Source organism: Schistocerca cancellata, chromosome 3, assembly GCF_023864275.1.
Source record: "Schistocerca cancellata isolate TAMUIC-IGC-003103 chromosome 3, iqSchCanc2.1, whole genome shotgun sequence".
Lineage (NCBI taxonomy): Eukaryota > Metazoa > Arthropoda > Insecta > Orthoptera > Acrididae > Schistocerca > Schistocerca cancellata.
In genome coordinates this window covers 342,957,996-342,974,680 of record NC_064628.1, presented here as the reverse complement: position 1 = coordinate 342,974,680, position 16,685 = coordinate 342,957,996, and the positions used below count along the sequence as shown (strand labels likewise).

Genomic DNA, 16,685 nt, shown 5'->3' with positions numbered 1-16,685 from the left:
ACTACAATTTGACCTATCATCATTATGGACTTTCAGTGCTGTAACAATTGTGTACATCTAATAATGTTAGAAGTTCCAATCAAAACCGGTGATGGTAATAAAATGAATTGGTAACAATCTTACAAACTAGATTCTTCAAGAATAACTTTCAAATCACCCTCAAAGACTGACACAAAGTTGAACATGTATAAACATAAAACTATGGAAAATCCAGGATGGAATGTAACAATATAATGAACAGGATAGTTCTTACCATATAGCAGAGATGCTGAGTCACAGAAAAGGGGACTGTTGGAAAGTTAGGTTTCGGCCAACAAGGCCTTTGTCAAAAATAAACAACATACACACATGCAAACACAACTCACAAAAACATGACCACAGTGTCTGGCAGCTGGAGCCAGCTGCCTGAGACTGTAGTCGTGTGTGTGTGTGTGTGTGTGTGTGTGTGTGTGTGTGTGTGTGTGTGTGTGTGTGCGCGCGCGCATTTGTATAAGTGTGTGCGTGTGTGTATGTTGTCTATTTTTGATACAGGCCTTGTTGGCCAAAAGCTAACATTTAGACAGAGCTCCTGTTTTGCCTTTCTGCGACTCAGCATCTCCACTATATTAGCAACTATCCTTTTCATTATATTGATATATGTAAACATAATAAGAGTGTAAAATAGGCTTGAAAAACATGTCAAAGAAAAACTACAGCATCTCCTCAGTATGTTTTATTATGAAAAAGGAAAGTATTGTCTATAAAAAATGTACATCTTGTTCGACAAGGTAGAAAATAACAAACAAAATAGATTAGATGTATTCACAATGACATTAACCCACATGTGGTTCAGTCTTCTTTTACCAATGTGTACATTACAATGGATTATGCTCACATTTTCCAATGTAACTGAGAATTATATTAAATTAACAGATACAAATATTAACTCTATATTTACTATATACAGTAACACGGCTTGAAGATATGGTGCAGATGGAAGAAAAGCAAACAAACAACTTGCACCGCCAAGCATAGCCTGACATGCAGCAAGCAAATTTAAGTGCTTTATGTATCACAGCCAAAAACTGTTTCTATTGACACCAGGCCAGCAGCTGCCATAATAAGTTCATTTCCATTTCAACAAATGGAGTTTTAAAAGAACTGACTTAAATTTAAAACTGAGTTATAAAAAGCAACTGGATATAAATTGCTACAATGCACTTACAGAACAAGTACACTTAGAAACAAATTGACAATATTCCATCCCATTTGTTCCAGACATCGACTGTACATGATATTCACAACAATAAAGTAAACAACACAATAACAATCCTGTATACAGCAGCCAAGTAATGACTATCAGAAATATAAAATTCAAAAATTTTCTCATGTGTTGTTGATGCTGTCACAACAATAAAGTAAACAACACAATAACAATCCTGTATACAGCAGCCAAGTAATGTCTATCAGAAATATAAATTTCAAAAATTTTCTCATGTGTTATTGATGCTGTCTTAACATTGGCAGGAGGAAGAAAAAATACTGGAATTTTTCCAGTTTGTCACTTGTGACAAAAGTTGTAACATTCTGTGTAATCATCACTTCCCTCCTTAACCCAGTCAAAGTCTTTCAATGTTCTCATGTTTGGGGTTGTTGGGTGACAACAGTGTCCTACTATAACTGTATTACTCACATTTTTTTGCAGAGGTTTAACTGTGGTGATGTTTTCGAATGTTGAAATCAATCCAACAGATCAGGAACCGTTTCGTTTTCATTAATTAATGCCTCAGGGCTACCAGCATCTGCTGGAGGATGTTCAAACACTTTCTGTGAAACAATGTCTTCCTTGGTCTGATCTGATAAAGATTGGACTTTAACTTCAACATTAAGGTCCTGGATTAGTGTTTCACTATGCTTTGTCTTGATCTGATTATCATCTTTCTGTTCATTTTGTAATAGTTCCAGGCTTTGAACTTCTCGTTGCATGTTTGTAGAGTGCCTGTAACTGTTCTCTATACCTTTAATATCTGGAGATACAAAATCACTAGAGGTCTTCATCTCAGATGCCTCATTTTGACAAGAGTCACCAGATTTAAATTGTGGTGAAATACAGGTACTGATTTCATTATGTGCAATGTTTGTTTCATCATCCAGAATTTCAGATCTTCCAATATCAAAATTTTTATTTTCAGATGTATTTTTTACCATACATGCAGCAAGTTTCTCTTCAATTTCAACTCCATCTGCACTTAAGGTAACCGGCTGAAGTTCTGTGTTGTGTAGTGCAGTTTTATCACACACTGATGTTCCATTCACATGCTCTTGCAAAACTAATTCTTCTGCTGTGTCTGATGTTTGATCCTTTAGTGTACTGAGTTTTTCCAAGTCACTTTCCTTCAAATATAACTGTTTAAGCATAAGTTCTACTGGTTCTCCATTGTAGTCAAGACTTACGACATTCACAGGCCCTTCTTTCACTAACTTCATATGAAATTCTGTTTCTCCTCCACTGACTAGACTCAAGAATTTTGAACATGCATTTTCAGACCATTCATTCACCTCATCAGGAAACGTTAATGAACAGTGCTCAGCAATGCCTGGCATTTGTAATAAATCAGATGGCAAAACACGTACTTCGTCCGTGGTAGACGTGTTCCCATAATCTATGAACCTTACAGACATATCATCATTATTACGTGAAAGAATTTCAGCTCGATACCAAAAACCATCATCTTTAAATAGCGCAGCACACAGTGCACCTTCCTTTGCATCTGGAAACACACTAAAATTTGTAGCATTTTCCATTTTCTCTGTTACATATTGCAAGTTTCCTACAGCGCTTTTGCGTTGTATCCAGAAATCGGCAGGGGTTTCACAATGGCTAACAAATACTAAATCATCATCGTTTGCATTCTCTTGTAACCCAATGTCTCCACTTTTCTCAACTTCGAAAGATTCATTCACTTTAGGCATCTCACTGATTTGAGAGTCATCACTTCTATTTTGTGATAAAACTGTGGGATCAATTTCTTGAGACGCTTGGTGTATTTCACCATCTGGAATTTCAGATCCACTAACAGCAAAACTTTTTTTCTCAGATACTTCTGCTGTGTCTGATGGTTCATCTATTACCATACTGACTTTTCCCAAGTCACTTTCCTTCAAATATAACTGTTTAAGTATCAGTTCTACCAGTTCGCCATTGTAGTCAAGACTTACGACATTCACAGGCCCTTCTTTCACTAACTTCATATGAAATTCTGTTTCTCCTCCACTGACTAGACTCAAGAATTTTGAACATGCATTTTCAGACCATTCATTCACCTCATCAGGAAACGTTAATGAACAGTGCTCAGCAATGCCTGGCATTTGTAATAAATCAGATGGCAAAACACGTACTTCGTCCGTGGTAGACGTGTTCCCATAATCTATGAACCTTACAGACATATCATCATTATTACGTGAAAGAATTTCAGCTCGATACCAAAAACCATCATCTTTAAATAGCGCAGCACACAGTGCACCTTCCTTTGCATCTGGAAACACACTAAAATTTGCAGCATTTTCCATTTTCTCTGTTACATATTGCAAGTTTCCTACAGCGCTTTTGCGTTGTATCCAGAAATCTGCAGGGCTTTCACAGTGGCTAACAAATACTAAATCATCATCATTTGCATTCTCTTGTAACTCAATGTCTCCACTTTTCTCAACTTCGAAAGATTTATTCACTTTAGGCATCTCATTGATTTGAGAGTTATCACTTTTATTTTGCGATGAAACTGTGGAATCAATTTCTTGAGGTGCTTGGCATGTTTCACAATCTGGAATTTCATCAGATCCACTAACAGTAAAACTTTTTTTCTCAGATACTTCTGCTGTGTCTGGTGGTTCATCTATTACCATACTGACTTTTAACTGTTTAAGTATCAGTTCTACCGGTTCTCCATTGTAGTCAAGACTTACGATATTCACAGGCCCTTCTTTCACTAACTTCATATGAAATTCTGTTTCTCCTCCACCGACTAGACTCAAGAATTTTGAACATGCATTTTCAGACCATTCATTCACCTCATCAGGAAACGTTAATGAACAGTGCTCAGCAATGCCTGGCATTTGTAATAAATCAGATGGCAAAACACGTACTTCGTCCGTGGTAGACGTGTTCCCATAATCTATGAACCTTACAGACATATCATCATCATTATTACGTGAAAGAATTTCAGCTCGATACCAAAAACCATCATCTTTAAATAGCGCAGCACACAGTGCACCTTCCTTTGCATCTGGAAACACACTAAAATTTGCAGCATTTTCCATTTTCTCTGTTATATATTGCAAGTTTCCTATAGCACTTTTGCGTTGTATCCAGAAATCAACAGGGCTATCACAATGGCTAACAAATACTAAATCATAATCATTTGCCTTCCCCTGTAACCCATTATCTCCACTTCTGTCAACTTCTGATGTCTCAAGTAGGGACTCAGACTGCTTTTCCAATTTCATTGATGGAGACATTGCTAGCTTCAGGTCAATGAGAATTGAGGACACATTACTTTCATCGGTGTAGAGAGTCACTACATTCACTTCTGCACTTTTAAGTACCTCTGCAACCATCACACCACCTGTTTCATCAACTATTTCATTGAATTTTTTGATAGCAGCCTCAGACCATTCAGTTTCACCAGGCAATGGTGTTACATCCAAAGAACATTTACAGCCAAATGCTGGTAGACTAATAAGATCAGATTTTAGAGGCTTCAGTCCACCAGAAGACAGAGTTATTTTGTCTGTGTTACCATAATCTATGAAACTTACGGTGACTGTAGTCTGTTCTACATCCATTACAACAGCCCTATACCAAGATGCATCCTCTGAATATTGAGCTGCACAAAGCATACCTATTTCAGGTAACGTCTTCATACTATCAGCAGTATTTGCATGCTTCTGCAACATATTCCGCAGTTTTTCAATTTCATCCAAATTACTTCCAAGTTGCACCCAAAAACTGGATGGACTTTCTACATGGGTAACGTAAACGGATGCCTTCACACCCTCAGTTACAGATTTTACCATAAAGCTTCCAGTGAATGGTGAATCTTCAACTTCTGTAATCAAGCCTAAATTTGAAAGCTCATCTACCACACGTTTCCCTTCTGATATTAGGTCAATAAACCAGTGATCCTCTTCAGAAGTTTTACTGAAAAGTTGGGCAAAAAATTCTCTCTCTGCTGTGTAGTTCTGAAATTCAGTAACTGTTCGTTCATTATCAAGTACATTAACAGGAAGGCGAACTCTCAATGCCATTGCATGTGGGCTATAAAAGCCATCATCTAATGCTTTAATGTTTGAAATGGGCACAATTTCACAATTTCCATAGTCTATAAAGTTCACAGACACATTTTCATTGTCCACTGAGTTTATTCTGGCTCGGTACCAATTATCATCATTTCCTGACTTTGCAGCACATAACTTGCCTGGTTTAATGTCTTTTAAATCTTTTCCATTGCCTTTAGTTTCATAGAAATCAAACCATGATTCCAGTAATTGAGTAAGCCCAGCAATGTCTTGAACATTTTGTATCCAAAAGAAGGGTGCTGTCTCTTCCACATGCGATACACATACCATCATTTTTGAGGATAGCACAGGCAGTGGGCACACAGGTTCTACCTCTTGTAAATTATCATTATATAATTCCTTGAGTAATTCTAGACGCTGACCTTCAATGTCAAACAGACGTACACACAACCTGCACAAATGAAAAATAAAAACAAAAATGTATTACAACTCGCAGAAAGAAATAATATTACATTTGAATTACTGTAATGCTCACATATCCACTAATAAAAAGAACAGGAAAAACTGCAATTTGGGTGGAGGGGGTGGGGGATTGATTTTTGCATACTGACAGTGTAATATTACAATACATTTACCAACAATGAAACACTTTAAGATCAATTTCCAACTGGGACAAAGGTTTCTTAAATAGTGATGTTGTGACAGAACAGTATGGACACTTAGATTCAAGTGGCATGTGGCAGTAGAGGTAAAATACCTCACTAGAATTCATACATCATAATGGATACAACACACTGAAATAACTTCAGACCAACAAAAACAGATTTACGATACATAATAAATATAGGATGAAGTCACTTCATCTACAGCAGCTCAGTATGTGGATGAAGTCACTATGAACAGCAGCAAGGTCTTTCATACATTGTGGCATACAGTCAGTACAGGTTGTGGCACTGAATTAGTACACATGTGAGATGTGTTAAAAAAGAAAGAAAGAACGAAAGAAAGAAAGAGTGCAGCCTCCCTGTTCACAGTTCATTCATACTGACTATTGGAGAAAACCAGACCCATACATTTTCAGTTTTATCTATCCGCAGCTTAACTTCTTTATCAAATCACACTTTTCATTAAATGCACAAACATTGCTATACCCCAATAAGATAATGGCTGACTACATATAGACACATGAGTATAGAAAATCACCCACATGCATATTCTGCCCATTGGGAAAAATGCACTTATGTTGTAGACATCATTGCATCAACAGTATTATTAAAATGACAGATTGCTAAACATCACATACAGGAAGCACTGAGTCACAGACATGGAAAGATTTCTACACATTTTGGGTTTTGGGCAAAAGGCCTCCTTCTGAAGCACAATTCAGAAAAGCTGGTATTAGTAGGAAGGGCCCAGATTCATTCACCTCTGCCTTTCTTGTGTTGTGACCTGATATTTGTGAATGTTTCGTATCGAGCAACTTAACCTCTTGCCTATGTTTACATTCCGCGCTGACCAGTTGCAGCTGTAGCAGCACATCGAAAGTTAAGTACTAATTAATTGTTTGTGTATAGTGGTTTATTTAGGAACTTTAGTAGTCTTCAACTACTTCTTGGTGTTTTCTGGTGAAATAATTTCAGAAGAACCTTTTGGGAACTGTTTACAGCTTCGTTACTGTGTCATTAGACGCTTGATTCTCTTTCTGTATTAGTCTTTTGTTATATTCACATTTGTTGTTTATTAATACTGTTAATAATAGTAGTTACTTCCCTTGTAGAGTAAGTTTGTGATTATTGTAGTCAGGTTTTTAACATCTTCTTATTGTAGTAGCGGAACTTAGAAAAAGTAAAATTTTACCATGAGTGAGAAGTGTGAGCTTTGCCGTAGGTTCGTGAGTAGTGGATTGCAGTGTGAGACTTGTTCGAAGTATTTTCACTGGGGGGGAATGCAGTGAGGAAGCCAGTGGGCATTCTGGTGAGATCCTCTCCTGGAACTGCAGATTATGTAGCAAGAGTAAGTTGATAGAGGAGCAGGAGCGTAAGATCTGTGCCCTTCAGGTGCAGTTGAAAAACGCACAGGAGGAGCTAGATAGGATGAGGAGGGAGAAGGGGGTTGGGGAATGGGAGCTAGCTGTGGCAAGAGATCTGCTAGGAGAAGAAGATTTTCAGATAGTTTTACTATTGGTGTTTACAATAGATATGACCAACTGTCAAGAGTCTAGTGGAGAGGAATCTCTAGTAGCTGTAGATGTAGGAAGTATGCAGCAGACCTCAGTAGTTACTGTGCCTAGAACAGTTGCAAAGTCGAAGAGGAAGAAGAAGGTTCTGCTGTTAGGTAGTTCTCATGGCAGAGGTGTAGGCCAGCAGTTGCAGGAAGTGCTGGGGAGTGAGTACCAGGTCACCAGCATTGTGAAGCCTAATGCAGGGTTGGCTCAGGTGACTGTTAACATAGGGGGGTTATGTAGGGATTTTGCTAAAGAGGATCAGGTAGTGATTGTGGGTGGGGCTGGTAATAGTATTGATAGGGATGGGGAGTGTAACATAGATGGTGACCTGGAAAAGATAGCCACTCAGACTGGCAACACGAATGTGCATTTCGTGGAACTGTTTCAGCGTCATGATCGGCCTCATCTTAATACAGCCGTCAGGCGTAATAACATGAGACTTGGGGGTGCGCTGATGACAGAAAGCATGGGTCACGTTTCAGTGGTGTCGGTGAAGTCTATCAGCAGGACGGGTTTCACTAGACACGGCCTGCACCTCAACAGGTATGGGAAGGGGAGGTTGGCAAAGCTTATAGGTGACAGCATAGGTGGGGTTGGTGGGATCACTCATGGGAAAATTCCTGCAGTAGTAGGTGTTAGAGCTGTACCTTTTTTAGATTGAAGTCAGCTGATAGGTATTCCTGCTTAAGGGAAGTCTCTCTAACAAGGGAATCACTTTTGGCAAAGCTTAGGTATTCGAGTAATGAGGGAATTAGTGTATTTCATCAAAATATACAAGGTATTAGAGATAAAGTTAGTGAACTGCTTATAGATGTTGACTCTGAAATTATTGGTATATCTGAATACTTCTTAAATAAGGAGATAATTCAGAGGCTTCCTTTACCAGGATACAGGTTGGCTGGCTGCTTTTCGAGGAGCTCTTTGCGGTGTGGGGGAGTAGCCATGTATGTGAAAAACAGCATCCCATTTGAGTCAATTGATGTTTCAAAGTACTGCACTGAAAAGGTGTTTGAATGTTGTGCAGGTGTGGTTAAATTTAACGGAGCTAAACTTGTAACTGTTGTTATTTAAAGATCCCCAGACTCCGATTTCACAACATTTTTGCTAAAGCTAGAGGAGGTTCTTGCTTCACTTTATAGGAAATACAAAAAGTTAGTTATATGTGGTGACTTCAATATTAACTGTATAAGTGATTGTGCAAGGAAGAGGATGCTGGTAGACCTCTTTAATTCATATAATCTTATGCAAAGCGTATTCTTTCCAACGAGAGTGCAAGGGAACAGTAGAACAACCATAGACAACATTTTTGTTCATTCCTCACTACTAGAAGGGCATTCTATTAGCAAAAAGGTGAATGGCCTTTCAGATCATGATGCGCAAATTTTAACTTTAAAAGATTTTTATGCTGCAACACGTGTTAAATATAGTCATCAGCTGTTCAGGAAAGCTGATCCAGTTGCTGTAGAGACCTTTGTAAACCTTATAAAGGAACAAGAGTGGCAAGATGTTTATAGCGCTGATACAGTAGACGATAAATATAATGCTTTTCTCAAGACTTTTCTCATGCTCTTTGAAAGTTGCTTTCCGTTAGAACGTTTAAAACTGGGTACTAGCACAAACAGGCAGCCTGGGTGGCTGACTAGAGGGATAACAATATCTTGTAGAACAAAGTGGCAATTATATCAAAACGTTAGAAACAGTCAAAATCTAAATGCAGCAGTCCATTACAAACAGTATTGTAAGGTGCTTAAAAATGTTATTAGGAAGGCAAAAAGTATGTGGTATGCAGATAGAATAGCTAAGTCTCAGGATAAAATCAAAACCATATGGTCAGTCGTAAAGGAAGTTGCTGGTCTGCAGAGACAGGTCGAGGATATAGAATCAGTGCGTAGTGGGAATGTCCGTGTTACTGATTAAAGTCGCATATATGTACAGTATTTAATAATCACTTTCTGAATATAGCAGGTGAACTAAATAGAAACCTAGTCCCAACAGGGAATTATATAGCGCTCTTAGGAAAAAGTGTTCCGAGACTGTTACCTGAAATGCTCCTCCATGATACTGACAAGAGGGAGATTGAGTTAATAATTAAATCACTGAAGACCAAGAACTCTCATGGATATGATAGGGTATCTAGCAGAATACTGAAGTATTGTTCTATGTATGTTAGCCCAGTTCTCAGCCATATCTGTAACTTTTCCTTTAGGAGTGGTCGGTTTCCTGACCGATTAAAGTACTCAGTAGTGAAGCCACTTTATAAAAAGGGAGACATTGATAATGTTGACAATTTTAGACCTATTTCTATGCCATCGGTGTTTGCTAAAGTTATCGAGAAGGTTGTATATTGAAGGTTACTGGAGCATTTAAATTCACATAATTTGCTGTCAAATGTTCAGTTTGGTTTTAGAAATGGTTTAACAACTGAAAATGCTATATTCTTTTTTCTCTGTGAGGTTTTGGACGGATTAAATAAAAGGTTGCGAACGCTAGGTGTTTTCTTTGATTTAACGAAGGCTTTTGACTGTGTTGACCACAAAATATTACTGCAGAAGTTGGACCATTATGGAGTAAGGGGAGTAGCTTACAATTGGTTCTTACTTTAAGAACACAAAGCAGAGGGTAATTCTCCGCAATATTGAGAGTGGTAGTGATGTTCAGTCCCAATGGGGCACTGTTAAGTGGGGCGTTCCCCAAGGGTCGGTGCTGGGTCCACTGCTGTTTCTTATTTATATAAATGATATGCCTTCTAGTATTACAGGTGATTCAAAAATATTTCTGTTTGCTGATGACACCAGCTTGATAGTGAAGGATCTTGTGTGTAATACTGAAACAGTAACAAATAATGTAGTTCATGAAATAAGTTCGTGGCTTGTGGAAAATAATTTGATGCTAAATCACAGTAAGACTCAGTTTTTACAGTTTCTAACTCACAATTCAACAAGAACCGATATTTTGATCAGACAGAATGGGCATATTATAAGCGAGACGGAACAGTTCAAATTCCTAGGCGTTCGGATAGATAGTAAGCTGTTGTGGAAAGCCCATGTCCAGGATCTTGTTCAGAAGCTAAATGCTGCTTTATTTACCATTAGAACAGTATCTGAAATAAGTGACACTTCAACACGAAAAGTAGTCTACTTCGCATATTTTCATACGCTTATGTCGTATGGTATTATTTTTTGGGGTAATTCTTCTGATTCAAAAAGGGTATTTTTGGCTCAAAAACGGGCTGTTCGAGCTATATGTGGTGTAAGTCCGAGAACCTCTGGTCGACCCCTATTCAAAAATCTGGGAATTCTGACATTGCCCTCACAGCATATATTTTCTTTAATGTCGTTTGTTGTTAGCAATATTAGCCTATTCCCAAGAGTTAGCAGCTTTCACTCAGTTAATACTAGGCAGAAATCAAATCTGCATGTAGAATGCACTTCCTTGACTCTTGTGCAGAAAGGAGTGCAGTATTCTGCTGCATCCATTTTCAATAAGCTACCACAAGAACTCAAAAATCTTAGCAGTAGCCCAAACTCTTTTAAGTCTAAACTGAAGAGTTTCCTCATGGCTCACTCCTATTCTGTCGAGGAGCTCCTGGAAGAGCTAAAAAATTAAGCAAATTCCAGTGTTACATTGTTGATTTTCTTCATTTAAACTTACGACTTGTCACCTGAATATTTTTTTTTTTCATTTTATCTGTTTCTAATATCGTGTTATAATTTCATTTATTGACTTGTTCCATGACCATGGAGACTTCTCCTTATTTTGGTCCCACGGAACAATAAATAAATAAATAAATGGCACAGGCTGTGGAACAGTCATTGAAGTGAAGCACATTGCGTTGTCTAGCATGTTCAGTAACTGGGTGGACCTACTATCCCTTGGTCACAGTTTGCCTTTGGCCATTCATGCAGAAGCAAAGCTTGTTAGTCATCATTCCCACATAGAAGGCAGCACAGTGCTTGCAGCTTAGTTTATAGATCTCAAGACTTTTCACAGGTAGTCCTACCTATGGTAGGATACAAGATGCCTGCGACTGAACTGGAGCAGAGGGTCGTGAGAAGATGTATGGAATAGGTCTTTAAGTCTACTACAGGGATACGAGCCATGAGGTTAGGGGTTGGGGGCAGGGTGCTGTACAGGTTTGGGAAGGATAGTGACATGGCATGACAAGAGATCATGTACCACATAGGACAGAAGCAACTGAATCAGTCACTACCAGGATTTCAACACCTCTCATGTCACCATGGCTTGAAATGCGAATATCCTGTCCAATGTCCTTCCCACTGCTCCCACAGTGGTACTTCATTGCCCACCAAACCTACGCAATATTCTTGGCCATCTCTACTCCACCCCTGCCCTAACCCCAGGTCTCATGGCTTATATCCCTAAAACAGACCTGTTCCACACATACCACCACCACCACCACCAACACATACTCCAGTCCGGTTATACGCATCCCATATCCTTATCAAAGGCAGGCCTACCTGTCAAAGCAGTCATGTGAACTACAAACCCTACACTCCAATCACAGTGTTGCTTTCTAAGTGGGCATGACAACTGACAAGTTGGCTGTCGAATACCATCCAGTTGCTGAACATGCTACCCAACACAATGTGCTGCACTTCAATGACTGCTTCACAGCCTGTGCCATCTGGGTCCTTTTTACCAACACCAGCTTTAACGAAGTGTGCAGGTGGGAATTCTCCTTGCAATATATTCTATGTTCCCGTAACTGCCCTGGCCTCAACCTTCTCTCGTCTCTGTCCTCCACTTTCTTTCCCCTTACCTGCTCCCACCCCACCACGGCACAATCTCCTATTCAATCAATGCAGTGCACTCATTGGACCTTTTTCCTTTCTCTACTTTTCTACTCTCCCCCCATCCACCCCTCAGACCTCTGACTGCATGTAGCAACCCTAACCTCTCCCCATCACAGCCCTACTCACTCCCAGAAGCGGCACTACACCTTCCTGCATCCCACCCTGCTTTCTGGCCTCTTCCTCACCCCACGGCTCCTCCTTACCCTACCACCCACTTTGGATTGCTGTTTCCATCAGGTGCAGTTATAACTCAGTCCAGTTACAGTGGACGGTGACAGTAGTCATGTGTGATTTGTACTCATATGAATGTGCACGTTTTCTACTTCAGAAGGATGCTTTTTGGTTGAAAACTAAATTGTATAGCAGTCTTCCATTGTGCCTGTCTGTGACTCAATATCTCCTCTACATTGTGTGTAGTGATCTCTCCTTTTCATAATATTCTTGTTTTTCCATTCTGGACTTTCTATAGCGAGATATGATTCTATTATATTTGTTAGAATGTAACAACATAAAAAAAATTACAACTGCAAAGAATTTTGTCTTTCAGCTGTCGCTATGACAGAAAAATGTTCTGACTCTTAATGCAGCAGCTGGGATTCTCGGAGAAAACTCGACTGTATCCATATTATACATTTTCATTGCACAAATTTTTGAATCAAATACCTTACATGGATAGCATGCATATCCACAGCATTTCCTTTGTCTTCAGCACAAGAGCTGGTTTACTCATAATTAGCAACATATATCTCATCTTCTTCGTTAACTCCATTCTTTGATGTCAGATTCAACTGGAAGGAGTGGTACACCAGGCATTGTAGGAAAGACATTAATTGGAGTTATTTAGCCTTGTTGAGGCTCTCTCTTGCACGTCTGCCTTTTGCTTATGCACCTCAAGATCATTTTTCAGTGCTGCTCTTCATCCTTTATTTGCAATCTGATTATCAATTCCAGATTTATCACATACTGGTCAAATGCCTTGGAATAGGGAAAGTCAGATCAAAATGTTTGTGAAAACATTGTTGGTACAATTCTTAATGAGCTGCAATTCTCTTTCTCTGCAAAAACCCTAAGTACAGATCACTGAATTTATTTTCACATTTTGTATCATACTAAACATAAAATTTAACTTTCATGTTTTACTTACTTTTGTCATCTCCAGAACTACTGCAAATTTGAAACTCCAAATCACAGTCTAATATATTTAACATTCATGGCCCATTACATTACATAACAAAGAGAGTTCACTTCAAAGGAGAACATGAACCTGTCAACAGATGGTATGGAAATATACATTCCACACCAATCTATCCCCCCTCCAAGACAGATCTGTCTTAGCTATGTAAGACGGGTGTTCATTAAGTAAAGCAATACTTTTTTTCTCAGCCAATTTCGGTAGACAAAATGCAGAATTTTTTGTGGGACATTATGGAATATTCCTGCTTCAGTCCCTGTAGTTTAATGAAATTCCAATATGTGGCAGTGCTATAGGTACCCTTTGAAATGGCACCTGTAAAGGTGTGCTTCAAGCCATTGCTGAGTTTCTTTTTGCAGAAAACCAGAGCATCGCACATGTACATGATGCTTACAGGATGTCTGCGGGGACCTAGCAGTGAACGAAAGCACAGTGAGTCTTTGGGCGAGGTGTCTGCCATCACTGAAACATGTCACGTAAACTTGTCTGATTTCCTTGTGCTGGCTGGCCACATTCAGCTGTGACCCCTGGAATGGCAGACATATTCATTCGAGGTGACTGACAAATCACAATAAAACACCTCACAGCTCAACTGGATATGCCTGTTGGTAGTGCTGACACATTCATCCACCAGTTGGCTACTAACAGGTGTGTGCCTGCTGGGTTCCTCACCCCGTAACAGAAGACTTCCATTTTTAAGGTCCAATAAAGGATGCACTCCACGGGAAGCAGTATCGGGATGACGACGACATTACTAATGTAGGAAGACATTGGCTCCAACGTTGACCACTGGATTGGCAACGTGTGGGCATACAGGCTCTCCCATTAACATGGCGTAAGCCCATCGCATTGAATGGTGATTATGTTCAGAAAGAGCATTTTGTAGCCAAAAGAGTGGGGAAGAATATGATTTGTTGGAAGCCTGGATAAAATGAACCTGCTTTCAGAAAAAAATCGTTGCATTACTCACTGAACACCCCTCGTATACATAAATTGGCAATATTGGACGTAACTCCTTTTTTACTCAAGTGTCCACATTGTCACATATCTCTAAGAACTCTTTGTCACTGATCAGATATGAAATCCCTTCGATCTTCTCATTTATAGTAAAGTTGGCAACTCGAGATTCTCTTCAGCATGTCATCATCAATATGTAGTGATGTCAAACAACAACCCATGATACAATTTACTAATACACTAAGAGGAAAACTGCCACACACAGCGAGAGTTTCTACTGTTCATCTTCGTGCTTGCCAAACCCTAATTTGGCCAGCAAGGTTGCTGGCATCTCTCACAACTGAGAACGTTTGGAGCATTATGGCCAGATATAACACAAAGTCATGATGTGCAGACATTCTTATCTCTGCTACCAGTGACTAATCAAACTTTGAAAACAAATTCCCTGAGAATTCCAGGTATGCGGAGCAAGATGATGCCATACGAAGCACCTACGAAATTTAAAGTGAGTGGGTGGGGGTTAAGTATCACACTATTATGACTTTTCTTTCTTCTCAGCTGTAGTTTAACAGCAGTTTTTAAACACTAATATTTATATGGACATTCAAATAATTAACACACTTTGAAATATTAAGTATTTTAAAATTTGTGATTTACAAAGCTCAATAAAGTTAAATTCCAATGTTAGGTTAAAAACACAGAATTCCCTGAGATTTTACAAAATTTCTGAAATTCCCTGAGACTTCCCTGGCTTTTCCACGTAAAATGTAATTCCTGAGAATTCCAGGTTCTTCAGAAGAATCGCCACCCTGGATAATGCAAAATGCAGTGACAGTAATGTGGCTGCACTCACTTATCTTTCATGGTTTAAGTTATACAATGGCAAAAGTTTTCGTATGTAAGTGTCATAATACTGGGTTTGAACATCTTGCTCAGTTCCTTACAAGCTCGATAAAAAAAATTTTAGAAGCAAATCTTAGTGCCAAGTTCTAAATTGAACAAGTAAACTAATTCATACAAGAAGTTGTCAATGACTAAACAGCAACCTGGGATCAACTTGTGATGTCCTGTCATATGCAACTGTTGTAATGTAATGGCTTCACTCAACCGTCATCCAAGGGCCTCCAACCTCAATTGAGATTCAAATTGATATTCTTTGCTAACATTACATGCACCCTGTGAACGGAAATGAATCACCATGTCTTTGCTTCAGATCAGTAACAAAGTGCATGAGTCAGAAATGGAAACACCCAAATGGGATAGTCATCAAACACACGCTGACCATATTCAATGCCATCCTTAGAACAATAATTCCAAGAGAAATGAAAAATACAAAGTTGTCTTTAAGGTCCACAGTAATCACAGCCATACCCAGCCATACCATCAAATAACACACTTAAAATTTTCTACACAGCATTATAGCCTGCATCGCATAGGATAACGCTTCCGCGCATAGTGGCAGAGCAGAAAGGAAGCTTGGTGGGGGGGATGAGAACTGTGCATGCACGGCAGCAGAGAGCAGACAAACAAAGTCCATGTTACTGAACTGCATTGCTGCGGACAACAGTCAGGCACATTTGCCTATGGTACGTCATATTATATGTTCAAATCTATCAGGGAAATAGTAGATTTTAAAACCAATTTCGATCAGTCATTATGAGAGAAATATTAATTCACGTCTTGACAACATTGCATCCACTGCTCCACAGATTTATTCTGCATGACATTGGGAGAAGAGAACAGCTGACACAGCTTTGTGAAGATGTGAAGTACAATTTTTCTCAAAATGACAATTGCCTAATGACAAGATTATTGAAACTGCTTGCAATAATCATCAGTTATTGCTATTGGAAATGTATTATAAGTAAAAATTTAATATACAACAAAATTAACTTAAAGCACAAACCGAAATTATTATATCTGTGCGACAACTGCTTCTACTCAATGGAATTTTTAAAAATGCGTATAAGGTGTATATGTTGATGTATTTGACTAGTTAAGTGTAATCACTGCATGTCAAAAAGAATTAGTGGTGTAAAAGACTATTGTAAAAATGGTCAGTAAATTGTCATATTTTTCACTGTTAAAGAGTATTATGAGTGTAAACTAACTCATTCGAAATTACAGTGAGAGACGGCATTTATAATCCACTGAACAAGCAAACAATTAACCATTATCTGCAAATAACTCCAGGGAATGCTAACCGATAACATTGAGAACCTAC

At 38.8% G+C, this 16,685-nt stretch overlaps 1 protein-coding gene across 1 annotated transcript in view; it reads right to left on the bottom strand.

Moving 5' to 3' along the window:
- Positions 1-697: 697 nt before the first annotated feature.
- The window catches only part of LOC126175036 (uncharacterized), a 215,493-nt gene continuing 199,505 nt past the window's right edge, over positions 698-16,685 (bottom strand). The window contains exon 11 of the mRNA XM_049921538.1: positions 698-5,725. Within this exon, the coding sequence (XP_049777495.1) occupies positions 1,720-5,725 (4,006 nt within the window). The 3' untranslated portion in view covers positions 698-1,719. The remainder of the gene's footprint in view (positions 5,726-16,685) is intronic.